Source organism: Blastomyces dermatitidis (assembly GCF_000003525.1).
Source record: "Blastomyces dermatitidis ER-3 genomic scaffold supercont1.3, whole genome shotgun sequence".
Classification (NCBI taxonomy): domain Eukaryota; kingdom Fungi; phylum Ascomycota; class Eurotiomycetes; order Onygenales; family Ajellomycetaceae; genus Blastomyces; species Blastomyces dermatitidis.
The window spans coordinates 1,286,074-1,304,413 of NW_025544776.1; the positions used below are offsets into that span (position 1 = coordinate 1,286,074).

Genomic DNA, 18,340 nt, shown 5'->3' on the forward strand with positions numbered 1-18,340 from the left:
CAATCACGTGATATCTAAATCACAGCCCATGCATGGATGTCTCCGCAAACGCGATTCACTGAATAATAATAGGGGAATGGCTGTGTTAGATCTTTATTCGACGCACGTTTTATTCAGTGGGTAATTCATGGGCTACTTAATACTCCGGACAAAATCTCGAAGTCGACCTTGCAAATCTCACTTTATCTTGATTATAATCAATGTCCAGTTGACTATGTCCTAAGTACGGAGTATATTACAGAAAATGTTAAAGCACTTTCATTTCTCATTAAAGCCTCCAGTATAAATACATAGCGCCTTGCTTGCCCCGTCCATACAATAGTGCATAACTGAGGCTTTCTTTCCGTCTTTCACTATTGTCGCAAGCTGCCTTAAGTCGGAGGTTCGCGGTAAGAACAGTGCCATATGGTCGGTGAATGCAGAAAACTCCGAATACAGAGTACCCAGAGAGTATGGTTGCATAGTCGATAAGTCAAATACGCCGTCAGCACGATATCCTGGACCTGAGTCAAATAGTTAGAATGACAGGTAAGGAAGGGTTTAGTGAAAGAAAGTAACCATTTGGCTTACCTCCCCAGGGTGGACTGGCAAAAATGACGCTGTAGGACGCCAATACACTCAACTGATGTTTGAGAATTTGCATACAATCACCCTCAAACCAAGTAATTTTGTCATCCACGCCATACACTTTGGCATTGTGTTTTGCACACTGAAGAACGGCAAGGTCTTTCTCGATGGCATATATTCTCTTCCATCTACCGGATAGCGCGAAGGCGATGGTGTTACCTCCAGCGCCAGCGAAAGCGTCAACAAGTATGCTTCTGTCCTTTGGAGCAGAGTCTGCCATATGCTGTGCTATTTTCCTTTAAATATTTCAATAAGTAAGTGAATTTGCTAGTGCATTACATAGATTGATGTGCTCGACTTACTTTGCGATTGGCTCGGGAGTGACGCCAAACCAGGCATTATCAGTCAACCAGATACCATCGTCATACTTGGAAAATATCTTGTAGCGTTGAGCCCAGTAACTAGGATAATGCTGTTAGTCGAATACTTACTTTTGCTCCTCATAAATACGTGCTGCATAGATGTAAAATATAGGCTTACTTTTGGATGTCCGAAGGGACTTCTTCTCTACTATAGTAATGATGGACTCCTGCGGGCGGTTCATCGTTCGCACCCGCCATGCCAGCAAGAAATTAATTAGATTGTTACTATGCCAGCTCCTGATGATCCATGCCGCAGCTCCCGAAATGCACTCCGAAGGGAGCGTAAGTATAATTGAGAAAATGGTTGAATGAGATGTTTAATGACGTTGGGGTTGCTTGTTTGCAGTGTTTGCATCCTGCTTCATAGCTTGTCGAGACAATTCAAGGCGAGGACAGCTCTCAACTTGCGACACCCAATGCGACAATACGTATTCCGGCTTATGTTTATTATCCACGCAGTCAACGCCGTTGAATTATATTAATTAACAACGTAATTTTCTTCGCCTTCAATTTTGAAGTTGAAATACACTCCATGTTTGGCGCCCTCAACCGTTTCATTGCCCGCCTCGACTCGGAGCCAGGGCAACAGCAGCACAGCCACTTCCGTGATAACCCCCATGGCTTCCAGGTCCTCCGGAACAAAGACCCGGAGCTCCCACTGGAGCCCTGGTTTGACTTCGTAATCGGGATCAACGGACACCTAATTGTAGGGTTTTATTCCCGTCTAAATCGCACTTTCTTGACTCTATTGCTTACCCCTAGAAGGACGATCCAGACCCAAACCTTTTCGCAACAGAAATTCGCAACTGTGCAGGTTCGAGCGTTACCTTCGAGATTTGGAGTGCAAAGGTGTGCTAATCTAAATTACCCCGCTGGACATCTACTTGAGACCCCCATGGCTCTAACAATGACCAAAACGTTTATCAGGGCCAACGAACATATACGACGACAGTACCGGTTCCTTCAGAGAAACCTACCCTCGGCGTGACTTTCCAGTTTTCACCTCTTTCGACGACACAGCATATATGGCATATTACCGAAATACCGTCTCCACTCAGCCCGGCCTATCAAGCTGGGCTTCTACCTCATTCAGATTATATTTTGGGAACGCCTAGCGGAACCCTCCGTGGGGAGTCTGCTCTTGGCGAACTTGTTGAGGACCATTTGAATCGAAGTCTTGTGCTATGGGTATATAATCGTGAATTCGACGTTGTCAGGGAAGTCGAACTTGTTCCAAGGCGCGGCTGGGGTGGGGAAGGTGCCCTGGGGGCTGTATTAGGGTACGGAGCCCTGCATAGGTTACCCGTTGGTTTAGGTGAGGCAGTGGAGGAACCTGGAGAGGTTGTTTTCGAAACGAAGGAGGAATCCAACGAGCCAAACAAGTCCGCTCCGTCTAACGGCGCAGGAAATCATTTCCTTGTACCTGCGAATATGGCTTCCCCACCGCCTCTAGCCCCTCCACTAATTAACCCCAACAAATCGAGTGCGGTCCCAGTGAGGCATGGACGTAAACCGCGGCACGCTCATCATGGTGGAACTTTAACTTTTGATGACTATTTCCGGGAAGGTGAGCAGAAGAGTAAGGAGGAGGACTTCGTGCCGTCTAGATATGCTTCACCAATCCCACCTCCGCCAAAAACTGGCGAGGACCATGCCTCTCCTCCCCCGACGACCGCTACGGGCGGTAGTGATACAACGGAATGAAATTAATATATAGGTAGGTGGCATGGGCAGGCGCACGGAGTTACTTCAGTAATATGTTTTCAAACAATTGGCGGGCTAGTATACTTTGAAATCCTAGGATACTGGATTTATTTATTTTTCACTTTCCCATATATAACCAAACAATCGATAACGAGAATGTGGCTTTCGTGATCAACAAATACGGAAACGGTATAGAAAAGTGTTGAAATTCACGTCTAAATGATGACTCTACATATACAAAGGCTGTAGATACAGCGATACAAAGTAACGAAGCTGAGGACGTTCTCTTAAAAGGATAATCGTGCAGCATTTACGTCTTAATTTCCCTTTCTCACCCATTCCTCCAACTTTTCTCTCCCCTGTCCAATTTTGCTCTCTAGCAACCCCCGAGCATGCGCGCTATGTGCTTTAGCGGTATACCATGATTCCTCCGCGGCAGTCCGAATCCGCACATGTTGCTCTGCAACTCCCGGAATCTTCTTTTCATACTCGAACACTAGATCCGACACATTCTGCATTGTGACGGGAAGAAGCGTCCAGGCTGCCACAGTGCCTACCGCCAGCGGGGTTGTTGCTCTTAAGAATATCCCACGGTTTCGCGAGATAATTGACCCAGCCATGGCGGATACAAGAACGTAAATGCTTCCCGGTAGCAGGCGCTCGCCGGATTCACGTGGAGGAGCCAAGGAGGCTATCGTGTTGGTGAAGCGGCTTTCAGCGCGGAAGACGCTGGCAAGGGCGTCGTTGAAGCTGTTTTCGGCGGCGAGAGTGTGTGCGTACAGGAAGAGACGGACCTGGCGGACTTGCTGGGATAACATGTCTGCCGTAGAGGTGGAAGATGCTCTTTGAAGCGTCTTGGTGGAAAAGGCTGGCTGTTGTGTATCTCTCTCTTGAAGCTGGGATTGGGGCGCTTCCGCCGGAACTGCGGAGGGTTCATCTTCGTAGATGGGTTTGCGGTGCGACTGAAGATAGGGTTAGTTTAATATCCCATCCTCTCCCAATGATGTATATCCATTTGTCTCCTTGGGGGAAGCCGCACCATTTTTGTCCAATGTCACCTGGGATGAAATCAGGTCGCACGCAATGAAAGAGCACCTGCTCCGATGGCAGCCTCTGTCAATCGATTAGATTTGTAGTAGATTTGGTGAAGTGCGCATACGCATACCTGCTAGAAATAGTAGACGCAAGGAATATGCGGCAGAAAACGAAGATTGCTGTCCAATTGGCATTCAACAATGCGTGGAAGCAAAAGGCGAAGCCCAATATTGATGGATGTTGGTGGACTGACGTTGCAGGAAAAAAGTTCCCCGTCCCGGTCCCGGCCCGAACTGGCGATCGCCTGATTCCGGGAACATGAAAGACAACAGAAAATCAATATTGACCCCAAAACCTCTTTGCTTGACAACGTCCCCCTTCCAGCATCCCACCTTGTCCTCGCCCGCATTGTTCTATTTCCTTTTGACAAGCTGGTGATACCGCTCTCGGAAGATGCTTAAGATCTTCCGGCGGCGGCCATGGACCTGTCGACGATGCGTGTTACAGCAGCATCGCGTACATCCCAACCGCCGCATCCACAACAATGCCGCCTCAGGTATCATAAAAGACGTGCAGGATTATACCGTTGCTGGCAACGAAGCCGCGAAGCGCCACGATGATAATACCCTACGTATGATATTTGATTCGCAGCCGTTCTGGCGGGAATTCTCGCGTCGGAAGGGCGGCTCTTCGTCAGGGCTGTTGCAAAATCAATACCTCAAATCCCCGGAAGGTTTCTTGAAGTTTGCCTCCGTTTCGCTGCAGAAATGCCAGGAAATTATGGCCAAGGTACTTGAGGTATCAACCCTTGATGGACATAAGAGGGTGGCAAGGGATCTTGACCGCCTCAGCGACTTACTTTGTCGGGTGATAGATATGGCCGATTTTATGCGGTCAAACCACCCGGATCCCGCCATTCAAGATGCCGCGACACAGGCATACTCAATCATATTCGAATATATGAACGTTCTGAATACCGAAACTCGTCTTAATGATATACTCAACCGGGCTTTGTCGGACCCTGAAATATCCTCCCAGTGGAGCCAAGAGGAGAAGGTCACGGCCGAGATGCTAATTAGGGATTTTACGAAATCTGGTATCCATCTACCCCCGGAGAAGAAAAAACGGTTCGTCGAGCTATGTAATAGTATCAGTGATGCGGGCTTTAGGTTTGTGCACGGCATGGAACCCAAAGTTGGCAGGTTATCTTTCGACAAAAATAACCTACGAGGGATGGATCCTACACTCTTGGAGAAGTTGCGTAGGTGGTCAAACGTCCAAATCCCAATCGATGGCATGGTGCCGAATATAGCTTTAAAATCTGTTCACGACGAGAATACTAGAAAGCAGATCTATCTTACATCTCGGAAGAGCTCGAACGCGCAAATCCACCGTTTGACGCGGCTGCTAGAATTGAGAGCTGAGTTAGCTCAATTGACTGGTTACCCAAGCTACGCTCACATGGCGATGAGTGACAAAATGGCCAAAAGCCCAGAGGCTGTTAAGAAATTTCTCTTGGCCTTGAATTCTAAAAATCGCGAGCTCACCCAGAAAGAGATTGGGAAATTGGATGCGATAAAAATGGAGGATTATACAGCGTTAAAAGGGGACAAGCCCCCATTTTCTCCCTGGGACCATTCCTACTACGTTGAGAAATATGCTGCGAGGCATGACGTCTCCAGGAAATCGCGCGCGATCAGCCTATTCGCCACATTCTTTTCATTGGGGACTGTTATGCAGGGGCTCTCTCGGCTTTTTGCCAGACTCTATGGCGTCCGTCTCGTTCCAAAGGAAACGTCTCCTGGAGAGACTTGGAACCCAGATGTTCGACGCTTAGATGTCCTAGACGAATCCAATAACCATCTTGCAGTCATTTATTGTGATCTTTTTTCAAGACCGGGCAAGAGCCCGAACCCAACCCACTTCACTCTCCGGTGCTCTCGCGCGATATCTGCCGAAGAGATTTCAGAAGCGGCAATGTCGGCTGATATACATCCCAACGATGGCATGGCCACGGCTATACGACCAGGAACAAATACTCTCTATCAGCTCCCAACAATCGCACTAATTTGCGACTTCTCGAACCCCTCCCCCAGCGGCTCTGAGCCTTCGCTCCTCTCGAAACACAGCGTCCAAACCCTGTTTCATGAAATGGGTCACGCCATCCACTCTGTGCTGGCCCGTACTGATTTCCAAACCATCTCCGGCACTCGCTGCGCAACGGATTTCGTCGAACTCCCATCCGTCATTATGGAAAGCTTCGCCATGGCCCCGGAAGTGCTCTCGCTCTATGCCCGCCATTGGGAGACCAACAAGCCCCTTCCTGAAGACATGATCCAAACCATGCGCCTAAATCACGAGAATTATGAGAGTATACAAGGTGCCATGGACAACGAAGCGCAGATAATGATGGCCCTACTAGACCAAGCTTATCACGACGCCAGCCCGCTCCAGCCAGGTTTCGATACCACTCAAATCTTCCACGCCCTTTACTCACAACATGCCACAATCTTCGACCCCGTCGACTCCCAGACAACTTGGCAAGGTTACTTTGGCCACCTTTTCCACTACGGCGCCAGCTACTACAGTTATCTTTTTGACCGTGCCATCGCCAGCAAGCTGTGGTCTGAAACCTTCCAAGAAGGAAAGCTGGCGACCGACCGAGAGGCAGGAGAAAAATTCAAAAACGAGGTTTTGCGATGGGGTGGAGGAAGGGATGGGTGGCGATGTGTCGCTGGTGTTCTCGGTGATCAACACCCAGCGAACGTGAATGGGAAACTGGCCGAGGGTGGTGAAGACGCCATGCTTGAAGTTGGATTGTGGGGCCTTGGACAGAGTCGTTCAGATATGTGAGCAGATATTTAAATTTAGTTTCCGTGTTGGCTATGCCATATATATATACATATGCACATATATTTTGCTTCCTTTGATCCGATATCCTCACAGACCTTGGTACTACCCTCTCCTACCATATACACCGGGCAACTCCGCTGCCTCCTCCTCACCAGCCTATTCGAACACGGACAGACGAGGACAGCCCGCCTAATCAGCGAAACGGGGCATTGTACCTCGTTCTCATGGAAAACACGCTTTGTATACTCGTATACAAGAGCAAACCAACGCTGTGGCATCGACTGAAGTTCGCCGCCCACCGAACACATATGCTCCTATGGTGGTAGCGGGATTACATCACAGGTACTATACAACGGGGCCTCGTACCTGTGCTCCTCCTCACCGCGTATCCATCTATCATGTCTGAGGTCTAGGTCGTCCTATATTTTAGATTCTGGAACAAGGGCCAGAATAAGCGGTGTAAATTTTTGGGTATCAATCAGTTGTAGATTAAAATGTACAAAATTAGAAATTATTCACCAATTCTAAGAGGCGCTCAATAAACAGTGAATGGGCCGTCTGCCGACAATAATTATTTCCGTGCTTGGGGGCCATTGACTCTCAGTAGGTACGAAGCAAGGATAAGGGGAGGTATGGGGCTTTCGTGGTCAGCTAGACTTGAAGGACAGTCAGTTTTTACACGAAGGTGCACTAGGGGCGAGACATATGCTACCGAAGCAGCACAACCTCCACAGAAAGGCCCTAGCAGAGACATAGTTGAGGAAGAGACTGGTGGTAAATCCTCTTAGACACAAATACTACAAGAAATCCCTTACGAAGACATGATAAGCGCGCACTCTGTTAATGCGTTCGTTCCTCTTATTCTCTGTCGTGAGCTACTACCCCTTACGAGTATGGGGCGCAAAACTCCGTTAAAGTCATCCACAGAGACTCCAGATACTACCCCAGATCTGGATCAAGCACCGTATTGCCATTAATACTGTTGACACAGGCTATATGAGCGCTGCATCGGAGTTCCGGCAGGAGGACGGATGTCCCATTGGCTTTGAGGACGGCGCGGCCAGGGTTCTGTGGCCTATTTATTGCAGTTGGAATAAAAGACGAAGCGATAGTTTGGGGTAGATTCCTCAAGCACTTTCTGGTTTAGGAAGAGCTGTCGAGTTAGTTATGTGTAGACTTATGCCAATAAAGAGTCATTAGCGGCTAAGCGTTAACTAACTTGTGGGATCTCTATTCATGAGCTATACTTGTACGGAGTACAGTACAATGTACATACGTAGTAATCTACTTCGTGTCTGCTATTTCTATTGTGACAATATCTAGCTGAGTCAGCATGCCAAGCACGAGCTCAAAATCATCGTTGAGAACGACAACGACAGGCAGAGACAGCATCAAACCTCACTTCCATCACGCACGACGGAACCAATTGGCCTTGGAAGAAGCCAATTGCTTTATGACAGCTCATACTCTGCATCCGCATGTCTCGATGTCGGCATAGGCTCTACCAGGCTCTTCAGCAGCACGGTACTGCCAGGCCCGATCACATTTGGATTAGCGACGAACTCGTTAATGAAGGCTTCTCCCGGTTTACAAGACACCACAAAAGATATGGCAGCTCTGTCCCCGGCCCTCTCGAGGCTCAAAAACGACACTCGAGGCGGAGGCACGCCGCTTTGGCCCTCATGGGATCTTCCTCACCGGCGGTAGATCCCGCGATTCTGTTTGGGAAGCCAGCACAACAGAACTCGGACGTGCATCCCATTGAGGCCAATCCGTGGTCTCTGCAAGCGCAAGGTATGTTGGCTAACAGAAGGAATAATAGATGTCATACGCCTATAAACTAATCTAACGTGCAGAGGCTTTTCCATATCTGTACAATGACGCGCCTCCCGTTCCCCACCCATGGGGAGCCGACAATGCGCAAACCTCACAATTCGACTCGATTCCTGATATTTCCGTTCCTACTTCTACTCCAAGTTATGATTTTCTTAAGAAGCACTTGTCCTCGTCGGCGTGGCGGTCAGCTTCGTTAGATGAATTCAGACAACACATTACTGTTTTAGGGCTTGACCTGCGAGAACGACCTCTCGTCAGTCGAACAGCTCTTTCCGAGATCCTTCTGGTTCAGAACCGCATCGGTCGATCCAGGAGATGGGATATTGATGACCTATATGACTTCTTCAGTGACCCTTTCCTGAATGTTCCTGCAGCTGAGAATTACGTTACCCTGGTCGAACACTGTGTCATGCATACAGAGAGGAAGACTAGGCTATACGCTCACTTTCGATTCCTAAAGCGTTCCATCATGCTTGGTCTTGTCCCTGTGGAGGAGATTTGTAAAATAATTAAGCTTATACCGTCGATCAAAACCAAAACTCGGGAACACGGCAAAAGTACCATTGGGAAAGCCAACTCAGGCGATGTTGCTTCATGCTATCAGGCTATTTGGGATGGGCTCAAGTCGTCTCCTGTATTAACTCCGTCTGATATTGGCAGGGAAACAATGGCATTGTGGGTAGAAGAGATCTTAAAAGCGTCACCGCCAGGTAGACTTTCGCAACTTGGTATGAATGTTATCCATACGTTAGACGGCCCTGGGACCTCTGGTTCGAATTTATTGGCGGATGTTCTTCTTCGGCGCGTTATCCTCATGGCAGCCTCTGCGCCAAAATCAACGATAAAAGACATTCCAAATGACGCCCTACACGAAATCCTCTCTTATACCAAGGCACTCCTCGATTCATGTTCTCCCGAATCTGCGGTCACGCACATTTTAAGAATAACCGAACTGTTAGTATTTTCGCCAGTATATAACAAGTGGAGTGCCCAATCGCTTTATATCTGGCACTGGACACTCTCCCGTCTAGACAATGATTTAGTGTTATTCTCTGCTACTTCGAGGAGTAACTTTGATTCCGCTTCGAGTTTGGCGTCACCGCCTTTGGAAAACAATGGCTTAAACACACCAAATCGACTTAAGCGTTTGCTTGAGATGTGGGTCGTAGCTGTTCTGGGACACGCCTCCGCCAGCTATACAATACTAGATTTCCGACGTCGGAGTGTATTTCGTCGCCTTTTATCTTCCCTTGATCGAACGTTAGGCGCATTCAGAGGCACGGATATTCTAACCCGGCTGCGGATATACCTCCAAGACTCTCGTCTACGCGATTTGCCTGCGACGGACCTTGTGCTGTCAAACGCTGCCGATATAGAGTTCGCAAAAGCACGAAAGCAGTTTTATTGGAGCAAACAAAGCGGACATACCGGTGGGCCCAGCTCCCTCGACCCGGCCATAAAAGCAAAACTCCTTGATCCCACCCACAGCCCTAAAACAATCAAAGAAATCCTCCCCTACTTCTCCATGTACACCCGGAACCGCGGAGCGATATATTCAACATTTGATCGACTAGCAAAAATCACAGACGTTACCTCTCCTTCCTTTATCCACCAAATCATCAGCTTCACAGAAGCTGGCGCGATCCCGCGCAGCGCCGTCCTGCGCCTCCTCCGGCGCCACACTCCGTTAAAAGTCGCTCTGTCTCGCTGCTGGCAGCAACCGGCAGTGACATATGCTGTAGCAGAACCTGGAACGTCGCCACCAGATCCCTGTTTATACCCAAACCCCATCGAATGTCTGCGCATGTTACATATCCTCGCACTCGTGTTTTCTTGCACAACGACAGTGACGCCCACGACATCCTGGCGATTGACTCAATGGGTGTATTTGTTCATCGTCCAGCATCATGGACCTGTGTCACCCATATTAACTCGAGCACTTTTCCAGGCTGGCGTTACGCGGTACCGTGAAGCGGGTAAACCGGTGCCGAAACGTAAATATGCGTTTATTATGCAGAAGATTAAAGAGGCAGAAGGCACTGCTGTTGCAAATGCGCTTTTGGATGCGGAACTGGCCTGAGCATGAGTGGGTATTTGAGTTGTATAAGTTCCCGGAGCGGATCAACCTAGGTAGATTTATGGCTACATTCCATAGAGAGGCAGCAATTATATTTTACAGTTGGATGTTGACATACACACTCGTCTATGTGGAATTTTCCGCCACTTTACATCAAACACCTACCACGTAGGCGAATAAAACTGGGCAAAAATCAACCCTGTAAACACGCAACCCGAATATAAAAAAGAAGAGCATCTTCGTCTAGGAATAACATATAAAAAGAGACTAACAGCGCTGTGAGGTTTAAAAAAAATCATATAGAACCAAGGGTACGATTAAGAATCCACCTCCATCTTCTCAGCAACAACAGTCCCTTCACTCCCAAGATCCTCCACGGTAATATATCTCCCGATATCTGCCTTAGTAATAACCTTCTCATCCAACCATGCCGTCGTCCCCTTAGCGAACCGATAAGTCCTCTCCTTCTGGCCCCTCTCGTTGGGTTTAATGTAATTCCTCAACAGCTGTGTCGGCTTATCCTGGTAGATTACGCACACATCCACATTACTTCCAGAGCCCAAGTCGTTAAAAATACCCGCCTTAATCGCCTCCGAACACAGTTTCACGGCGTCATCCCTGTTCAGCGACGGCCTCCACATCGTTTCAAACACAGACATGGCTGCGAGGGAACCGGAGCCCATCGTCACGTAGGGCAATTTGTCAGTGGAACCGTGGGCGTGGACGGTGAAGAGGCCGACACCAGTAGGATCAACGCCGGCGACGACGAGATAAGCGCCAATGTAGCCCTGGTGTCGGAATAGGTGCTGTTTGAGCATGGTCATGCAGGTGACGACGCGCGGGGCCCGGCCTGTGGAGAGAGCATGGAGTTCGAGATTGGAGCTGATGAGGGCGGTGGTGAATTCGGTATCTGCCGCTGTACCGGCGCCAGCACACCAGATTTTCGGGCTGATGTAGTGGAGTTTTTCACAGTTCTAGATTTGATTTAGCAGGTGGTAATACCAGGCTGGTTCGGAAGTTTTTGACACGTAAGGGAAGTGTGGTAGGCAGGTAAAGAGATCATTCAGGGATTCTTGTATAAAATCGAAATCGATAAATACCTTGTCAGCAACGATGGGACCGCTAGTAGCTCGTGTATCAGCTGCAATCTGTATGGAGGAATCAGCGGGTGTTTTGTAGTAGAATAGTTGACGCATTGATGATTTTGGACAGGCTTACCACCACACCACCATCAAAGATGCATCCAACAATAGTAGTACCTGTGCTCGTAGCCTTTGGAAGAGGCACGCCCTTTGCATGGAGAGCTGCATTCCGGTTGTAATTGGAGAAATCGAAGCCTGGCATGGTGAGGTTGGAGGCTCAACCGGCAGCGGCAGCAGGTATCTGGCGGTTCTGTTTTAGAGGGATAAAATACGGAAAGCAAAGGTTATCGCAGCAGAGTATCTCCAGCAAGCCAGGTAGAATAAATAGGCACAAGACTGAGTTGAGAGCTGGTAGCTAGGGGTATAGTTGGGTATCGTTGAACAGAGATGTGATGCGGCGTCGATGTTGAAGTGACGAAGCTAGAGCTGCCTGCGCCGAGACCTTCACGTGCCCAATCAGCGTCAACCGCCAAACATCAAACAAAAAACATTAACTCTGGTTGCTAGTTGCTGGATAGATAAATATCTTCTTGCGCCTCTTCTCTCCCACCAGGCGTGAGACTGGCTATGGTCTGAATGCCTTGTCCCTCTCACTCAGCTTCTCTTCTTCTTTTTTCCCCTCCTCTGGGAGCGCGCCAGCAAGATTTTCGGACCAACTCTCCAGCTCTTTAACAGGAGTCCTGGTGCACTCCATCGACGCTCCTTTGCAAATCTCCGTGCTGCCCAAACACCCGCTCTCAATGCCCCAAAGCCCAGGTATTCATTAGACTCTAAACACCGCGCAGTCTCCTCCGACTTCGAAATCTTGAAAATGGCCTTTTCCTCCTCTCAGCCAGCCGCAGGCTTTGGCAGCACCCAGGCGGGAAACGTTCAACTCGGCCCTGAGCTACAGGAAATCCAGACTCAGGTATGGTGTACCTAAGATTTACCTTCCTTTTACCTTTTTGTTCTTTTTTCTATTTATTATTATTATTATTATTATTATTATTTTGTGGGGCAGTGTAGCTGACATACCAATGTTAAATAGGAAGTTGGCTTCCTCTCCATCGCTGGAGACTCGAAAGTCAGACTTCTCCCCACGCCATGGCCAAACGACGCTCTTCCTCCCCCCACTTGCTCTTTGTTGAGCGTAGCATCTGTAAAAGGCCTGCTCGCGGCTGCTGGGCCTGAAGGTCTTGTAGTAGCAAGCACAGATGCTGTCAGAAAGGCTTATACCGCCGATGCGACTGGAGACAGTAATATTAGGCCCTTTCAACCGCAACTACAAATTTCGCTCCCACAAAAAGTGTCGCATGTGGCATTCTCCGCAGATGAGAATGTACTTGTTGTAGCTGCTGCAGATGGCAGTGGCTTGATTGCATACGAAGTAGCGGCGTTGATGCAAGGCAACTCACAATCAGCCCTTACTCTTGCTTTGAATGGTGCCAGGCTCCGAGCTCTGGCTCCAAACCCCGCGCTTGCAGAATTGTTTGCCGCTGTAACTACGGATGGCGAGCTGTTGATGGCAAATTTGCAAACTAATCAGCTGGTTCAAGGCCCCTCGGGCCCTGTTTTAAAAGCCGGTGTGAGCTGTGTTTCATGGAGTAACCGGGGGAAGCAATTAGTGGCTGGATTGGGGAATGGAACTGCATCTCAAATGACTCCTGAAGGGGAACTGAAGGCGGAGATCCCTCGACCTCCAGATTTGGATGGGGATAAGCATGGTCAGTACACACTTCCTCTTATGCTTCCTCTTATGATTCTAAGCATGGCCGGAATTATTAACAAAACTGCGTTAAATAGTGTCTTCTATTTCGTGGCTCGAGAATAATGTCTTTTTAATTGTTTATACCCCAACGTCTTCACCCGAAAGTCAACCGGAATCAACATACTACATTATAAATCGCCAACCACCAGATAATTATACATTCCAAAAGCTTCCGGAGGTCTGCCCACCTTGGGGCCTTGAGCGGAACCCCGCCTACCAATTTATCTGCCGTTTGAGAGATTTTAAGCCCGATCTCAAAGATGTATTGATTGTCTCTTCGACCGCTTCAACAGATATAGGCCTCTTTACGAAATCTAGCAAACCACTAGCCGAGGAAGGGGGTACACCCGTCACTGATGCATTCACTGTTACGACAATGTCCGAAGATTCAAGGAGAGCCGAACTTCCCCTAACAGATGATTCGGAAAATACTTCCCCTGTTGGGCTTGCAATTGACTTGTCGAGTAAAGATACTGTTTCCTCTCCCATTCCTGGAGAAGATATTCAGGATTCTGGAACTCCTCTACCCATGATTCTCGTTCTCAATAATGATGGGGTATTGTCGTCCTGGTGGTTTGTGTATTCCGAGTCGGTTCGACAGCGCGTGCCATATCATGATCTTGTCGCAGCTGGGGGTGGACAACCGGTACAACAAGCACAACCACAGCAGACCGCTTTAGGCTCGTCGATGTTAGGCCCTCAAACACCCAAGCCAGCTTTTGGGCAATCCCCTTTCGGACAGTCCTTGCTCGGACAATCTGCTTTCGGACTATCGTCAACGTCTCCATTTGGGTCTCCCTCGGGGCCAGGGGCCAATCGACCGCCTCCTTTCGGGACCCCGTCTGCGCTTGGTTCACAAACTTCTTGGGGTACACAGGGATTTACCCAGTCTCAATCACCCAGCCAGCCAACTGGTGGTTTTATCTCACTCACTCCTTCATTTGGCAGTCCAAGCTTGTTGGGTCAGAGATCCTCTCCGTTCGGTCAGCCACCTCTCGTGGGTAAAACAACCACTACATCTCCATTTGGGTCCGGGTTTGGCGCGTTTAGCGGTACTTCTGGCGATGCAGGTACAGATACGAGTAAATTCTCCAGAAAACCAGTTAGTGGTTCCGGTGGAGGGTTCGGCTCATTTGCAGCTGCTGGTGACAGTTTTGCTACTGTTAAAGCTACTCAGCCTTCCGGAGGGAGCATTTTCGGAAAACCTCCTGCTGGTGATAGCCCATTTGCGAAAGCTGGACAGCCGCTTTTTGGTTCTGTGAACACTGTATCATCGCCTGCCCCCGCTTCGACGCAGCCATCCCCTTTCGGAGCATTCGATCAGCGTTCTGGATTCAAGCCAGACACGACGACCACCATGGATGAAGATAAGCCAGAGGAAACAAAGGGGGCATTTTCTTTTGCGGGTTTGATGAACTTCGATCAGGCCACTGAGAAAGAGCCCGTTGTCCAGCCTACAACTTCTCCTCCGCTATCTTTACCTACCATCGCCTCCCCTCCTCCTCCTCCCCCTCCTCCCGAACCATCTATCCCAGAAGCTCAAAAACCTCTAAGAGGTCTACCAACTCCCACAAATTTGTTTGGTGCGACGCAGCCATTGAAACCTTCGCCGCTCGCTCCAGCGAAGGATTCAACATCGCTCTTTGGAAAACTTCCGGCCTCTATCGCACCACCTAAGGCCCCTGAACAGTCCTCACTACCGCCTCCTTCATTACCAGATGAAAGTAGCCTATCGGAATCTACAGTCAAAGTCGAACTACCTAGTGACCAGGAGGAGGCACCAATGCCAAAATTGGCTGAGCCCCCCCTCCCCCCGGATCCAACAAGCAGAGCCACTTACGCCCCTGGAGATACATCAGCTTCTTCATCGAACGTATCCAAAGTTTCGTATGAGGAAGCACCATTGCCACCGGATTTCATCTCTTCAATGAAGGCAGAGACTTTGAAAGAAGTTGCAGTTGCGTTGCCTGCAGAATCTGATCAAGAGGAATCAGCGGATTTTGAAGATAGCGGAGAAGAAGTGGCTGGTGAATTTAGTCCCGTAGAAGAGCCCGCCGAACAGCGCGTTCAAAGTCTTAAGACGTCGCCTGAAAGCTCATTTGGTGGGCCTATTCTGGGAAGTCCGGGTAGTTCTGTGTTCACAAAGACTCCGTCATCGGTCCAGCAGCCAAAGGAATCAAGGCAACTTTTCGGAGAAATTACACAACCGATTTTCCCCGCACCTGGGCTACCAGATGGCCGCATACGTTTAGCGCCAAGGTCACCGAGCCCAGTCCGTCGGGCTCTCCTAGGGCAATCCTTAGCAAGAGATGGCTTGCGATCTACTAGCGCACCTAGCGCACCTGGTCGTGCTTTGGCTCAAAGAAAAGTGACTCTCGAGAGTTCTATGCTATCGAAACAAATCACGCCACCAGCAGATGATGAAGACCAAACGGAAGATCTTAGCCGCCAAGCCCAGCGGTTAGCGGCTGAATCTCAACCACTGAGCGAGGATGACGAGGATGAGCAACTCCGGGCTGATCTAGCGCGACCTCTATCCCCAGCACCCACGTTGGATCCCTTCCTTTCACATCAGGATTACACAGGAAAAAGTTTGAAGCCTGGAATACCCGGGCAAATTGAGCGGTTATACCGCGATATCAACTCGATGATTGACACCCTAGGGATCAATTCAAGATCTCTATCGGCGTTCTTGCTATATCAACGCACAGCTAAAGAATCCAATTACGAAGACTGGCTAACCATTCTGCAAAGTGAGCAGCCAAGTCATATTTTAGAAGAGCAGCTCCTTTTATCCGAGGTCGACAAACTGGAGGCAGGTATCAAGGCATTAGATACCTCACTACAGCAACAGCAATTGCAAAAAGTCGAAGAATCATTGGAAACCTGCCAACGGCTCTTCAGCAAAGATCTCGTGACTCTACGCGGCCAGTGCGCGAGCCTACGACGAACTATTGACGCTCACGTCGACACTGTGGCCATCGTTTCAGCGCCCCTCTCAGCCGACCAGGCCATGTTGCAACAAGATTTGCGACAAGCTTCCACGGCGGTACAATCGAAAATGGCCAATCTAGAGAGAGAGATTTCCATCATCCGCGCCAAGATCGCCGATTCCGCCAAACCAGATTCCGACGGTACGAGCATCAACGGCTCCGCCAGACGCAGGTCCATGGCACGACCTACCGTCGAAGCTGTCACATCAACCATCGCGACCATGACCAACATGGCCGAGAAGAAAAGCGGTGACATTGACGTTCTCGAAGCTCAACTTCGGAGGCTTGGCATTGACGTCTCCGCCGCAAGTGGTCGTGGAGCGGGCCCAGGTTCTGCGAGATCCAAAAGCCGTGAAGCTTCACCATTCCTCACGCCGCCGCGGGGACAGCGGGGGCTTTCCAAGCTACCCGTCACGCCCGGCTCGCGGGGTTCCGTGGACGGCGCAGTTGGAGCGAGGAGCGCGTACCATACCCCTGAGTCTGCTACGAGGGCTCATGTACATTTCCGGTCTAGTTTGCTTAGCAGTGCTGGGAAGAAGAGCTCGCTGCAGAATGTTAGCGGGCCTGGTGATTTAGTACTTGGGGCAGAGGAAGACACGCATCGGTGGATGGCTAAGAATAAACGCCGACAGGAGATTGTGGAGCATGTGCGGACGGCATTGGTGGATCGGAGCTGGAAGGCCAAAGTGAGAGGGATGGATGAGATATGATTTTTTTTTTTATTTTTTTTTTTTTTTTTTGGAGGAAAAACATGTGTTCTCCTGCTATATTTTGTATTTTGAAGGAGGGATGGATGGATGGGAAGGGTTTTCCAGTGTTTCATTTCTAATTTGTCAGAGGCTTGCTTGTTCTCAATCAACCAAACTTGATATTTGAATAGAATGAACCCCCCCGTCTTATCTTTTTTCTTTTACTTTTCTCTTCCCTTTTATACCCTACTTTATTATGTTCTGAGCTGTCAGTGTTTTTTTGTTTTCTTTTTTCCTTACTCGAGCAGGGTACGTTTGAATAGCAGTATGCTACGTACCACACCCTCGCACCATTGACATAAGTGGCAAGTGAATGGTTTTCTTCATCCTGTCTAAGTGTGATGGCAAGACTTCATTTTAACCTGAACCGCAGCGAACCATTAGAACCCTAGCTAGCGCAAGTAGGTCACTTTTGTCTCCACTGTACTCCGTAGGCTGTCAGTAAAAGTGAAAGCATTGAATGCACTTAGCTGTGTTGGCGTATCGAGCGGCATTTATTCAACCTTTTTCTACTCCGTACATCAAGGCACATATGTGGGTTACACTAAAACGCGGCTAGAAGAGTTGAAAGGGGCGGTTAGGAGAAGAAACTCTTGCTGTCATCAGCGTACCAATCAATAACTATATCAGTCTGGATTGAACGGTTTCTTTCCCTCTGCTTCACTGTATGGCTGATAGTAAGATTTGTTCTTCAACCCACCGGGCATTGAGATGTTCAGCCCTCTAGATGAAAAGAACAACAATATTTTTATTCAGTGTCCAAGATACGTCCTAGGGTAACCTGGGTTCCCAAGTTTCGACGATCATCACCGCCTGAATCAAGAAGTTAAATTAGCCAAGGTCGATTAGCTTCGCCGGAGTTAAAGCTCGCGCCCCGAGTTTGCCGGTGCTCGCTCGTTCCTCAGAAAAATCATGAAGAGAAAACAGGGTCGTCGGCGGCGTCGGTTCGAACGCGAGGCAGACCGAAAATATTAGTTAAAAGTTTATTTCAACCTGAGCTGAGGAGACCTGACCGACCTGGTACTACTAGCAGGCCGCCGGCCGGCCCGCGAAGATGCAGCCAGCTGAATAACGTACGTTGTACGTGAGCGGCGCAACCTAATAATTAATCAAAGGGCGTCGACGATTCGAAAGGTGATATCTTCTCATTATTGTTTAATATTTCCTTTTCATACAAGCATCAAATGCTCGCTTACGCTCGCTTTCTGCTGCGAA

General features: G+C 49.0%; 7 protein-coding genes across 7 annotated transcripts; 4 read left to right on the forward strand and 3 right to left on the reverse strand.

The window, feature by feature from the left end:
- Nucleotides 1-20: 20 nt before the first annotated feature.
- On the reverse strand, nt 21-1,436 carry BDCG_02737 (RNA methylase). The gene is made up of 4 exons (XM_045418292.1): nt 1,108-1,436; nt 930-1,028; nt 571-863; nt 21-503 (listed from the first exon to the last, which is right to left on the reverse strand). Exons 1-4 carry the CDS (start codon nt 1,185-1,187, stop codon nt 259-261), a joined length of 717 nt encoding a protein of 238 aa, XP_045274907.1. The 5' UTR covers nt 1,188-1,436; the 3' UTR covers nt 21-258.
- Nucleotides 1,328-3,131, forward strand: BDCG_02738 (golgi reassembly stacking protein). Its single transcript, XM_045418293.1, has 3 exons — nt 1,328-1,695; nt 1,755-1,838; nt 1,917-3,131. The coding sequence occupies exons 1-3, from the start codon at nt 1,522-1,524 to the stop codon at nt 2,691-2,693; spliced, it is 1,035 nt and encodes a 344-aa protein (XP_045274908.1). The 5' UTR covers nt 1,328-1,521; the 3' UTR covers nt 2,694-3,131.
- BDCG_02739 (mitochondrial protein) lies at nt 2,624-4,295 on the reverse strand. Its single transcript, XM_045418294.1, has 3 exons — nt 3,859-4,295; nt 3,733-3,806; nt 2,624-3,655 (listed from the first exon to the last, which is right to left on the reverse strand). The coding sequence occupies exons 2-3, from the start codon at nt 3,733-3,735 to the stop codon at nt 3,011-3,013; spliced, it is 648 nt and encodes a 215-aa protein (XP_045274909.1). The 5' UTR covers nt 3,736-3,806; nt 3,859-4,295; the 3' UTR covers nt 2,624-3,010.
- On the forward strand, nt 3,800-7,708 carry BDCG_02740 (mitochondrial intermediate peptidase). The gene has a single exon (XM_045418295.1). It carries the CDS (start codon nt 4,182-4,184, stop codon nt 6,579-6,581), a length of 2,400 nt encoding a protein of 799 aa, XP_045274910.1. The 5' UTR covers nt 3,800-4,181; the 3' UTR covers nt 6,582-7,708.
- A 187-nt stretch (nt 7,709-7,895) lies between these two features.
- BDCG_02741 (uncharacterized protein) lies at nt 7,896-11,550 on the forward strand. The gene is made up of 2 exons (XM_045418296.1): nt 7,896-8,375; nt 8,438-11,550. Exons 1-2 carry the CDS (start codon nt 8,060-8,062, stop codon nt 10,495-10,497), a joined length of 2,376 nt encoding a protein of 791 aa, XP_045274911.1. The 5' UTR covers nt 7,896-8,059; the 3' UTR covers nt 10,498-11,550.
- BDCG_02742 (20S proteasome subunit beta 2) lies at nt 10,446-13,198 on the reverse strand. The gene is made up of 4 exons (XM_045418297.1): nt 12,651-13,198; nt 11,713-12,592; nt 11,595-11,642; nt 10,446-11,468 (listed from the first exon to the last, which is right to left on the reverse strand). Exons 2-4 carry the CDS (start codon nt 11,836-11,838, stop codon nt 10,812-10,814), a joined length of 831 nt encoding a protein of 276 aa, XP_045274912.1. The 5' UTR covers nt 11,839-12,592; nt 12,651-13,198; the 3' UTR covers nt 10,446-10,811.
- Nucleotides 12,127-17,870, forward strand: BDCG_02743 (nuclear pore complex subunit Nup159). The gene is made up of 3 exons (XM_045418298.1): nt 12,127-12,543; nt 12,664-13,339; nt 13,419-17,870. Exons 1-3 carry the CDS (start codon nt 12,448-12,450, stop codon nt 17,084-17,086), a joined length of 4,440 nt encoding a protein of 1,479 aa, XP_045274913.1. The 5' UTR covers nt 12,127-12,447; the 3' UTR covers nt 17,087-17,870.
- The last annotated feature ends 470 nt before the right edge of the window (nt 17,871-18,340 follow it).

Coding starts and splice junctions, on each gene's coding strand:
- BDCG_02740 (XM_045418295.1), top strand. CDS start 4,182: ATGCTTAAGATCTTCCGGCGGCGGCCATGGACCTGTCGACGATGCGTG.
- BDCG_02738 (XM_045418293.1), top strand. CDS start 1,522: ATGTTTGGCGCCCTCAACCGTTTCATTGCCCGCCTCGACTCGGAGCCA. Junction 1,696..1,754: donor GGATCAACGGACACCTAATT/GTAGGGTTTTAT, acceptor TACCCCTAGAAG/GACGATCCAGACCCAAACCT. Junction 1,839..1,916: donor TCGAGATTTGGAGTGCAAAG/GTGTGCTAATCT, acceptor AACGTTTATCAG/GGCCAACGAACATATACGAC.
- BDCG_02737 (XM_045418292.1), bottom strand. CDS start 1,187: ATGGCGGGTGCGAACGATGAACCGCCCGCAGGAGTCCATCATTACTAT. Junction 864..929: donor ACTCCCGAGCCAATCGCAAA/GTAAGTCGAGCA, acceptor AAATATTTAAAG/GAAAATAGCACAGCATATGG. Junction 504..570: donor TGCCAGTCCACCCTGGGGAG/GTAAGCCAAATG, acceptor TATTTGACTCAG/GTCCAGGATATCGTGCTGAC.
- BDCG_02743 (XM_045418298.1), top strand. CDS start 12,448: ATGGCCTTTTCCTCCTCTCAGCCAGCCGCAGGCTTTGGCAGCACCCAG. Junction 12,544..12,663: donor TACAGGAAATCCAGACTCAG/GTATGGTGTACC, acceptor AATGTTAAATAG/GAAGTTGGCTTCCTCTCCAT. Junction 13,340..13,418: donor TTTGGATGGGGATAAGCATG/GTCAGTACACAC, acceptor TGCGTTAAATAG/TGTCTTCTATTTCGTGGCTC.
- BDCG_02741 (XM_045418296.1), top strand. CDS start 8,060: ATGTCTCGATGTCGGCATAGGCTCTACCAGGCTCTTCAGCAGCACGGT. Junction 8,376..8,437: donor GTGGTCTCTGCAAGCGCAAG/GTATGTTGGCTA, acceptor TCTAACGTGCAG/AGGCTTTTCCATATCTGTAC.
- BDCG_02742 (XM_045418297.1), bottom strand. CDS start 11,838: ATGCCAGGCTTCGATTTCTCCAATTACAACCGGAATGCAGCTCTCCAT. Junction 11,643..11,712: donor TCTTTGATGGTGGTGTGGTG/GTAAGCCTGTCC, acceptor TCCTCCATACAG/ATTGCAGCTGATACACGAGC. Junction 11,469..11,594: donor GTCCCATCGTTGCTGACAAG/GTATTTATCGAT, acceptor AATCAAATCTAG/AACTGTGAAAAACTCCACTA.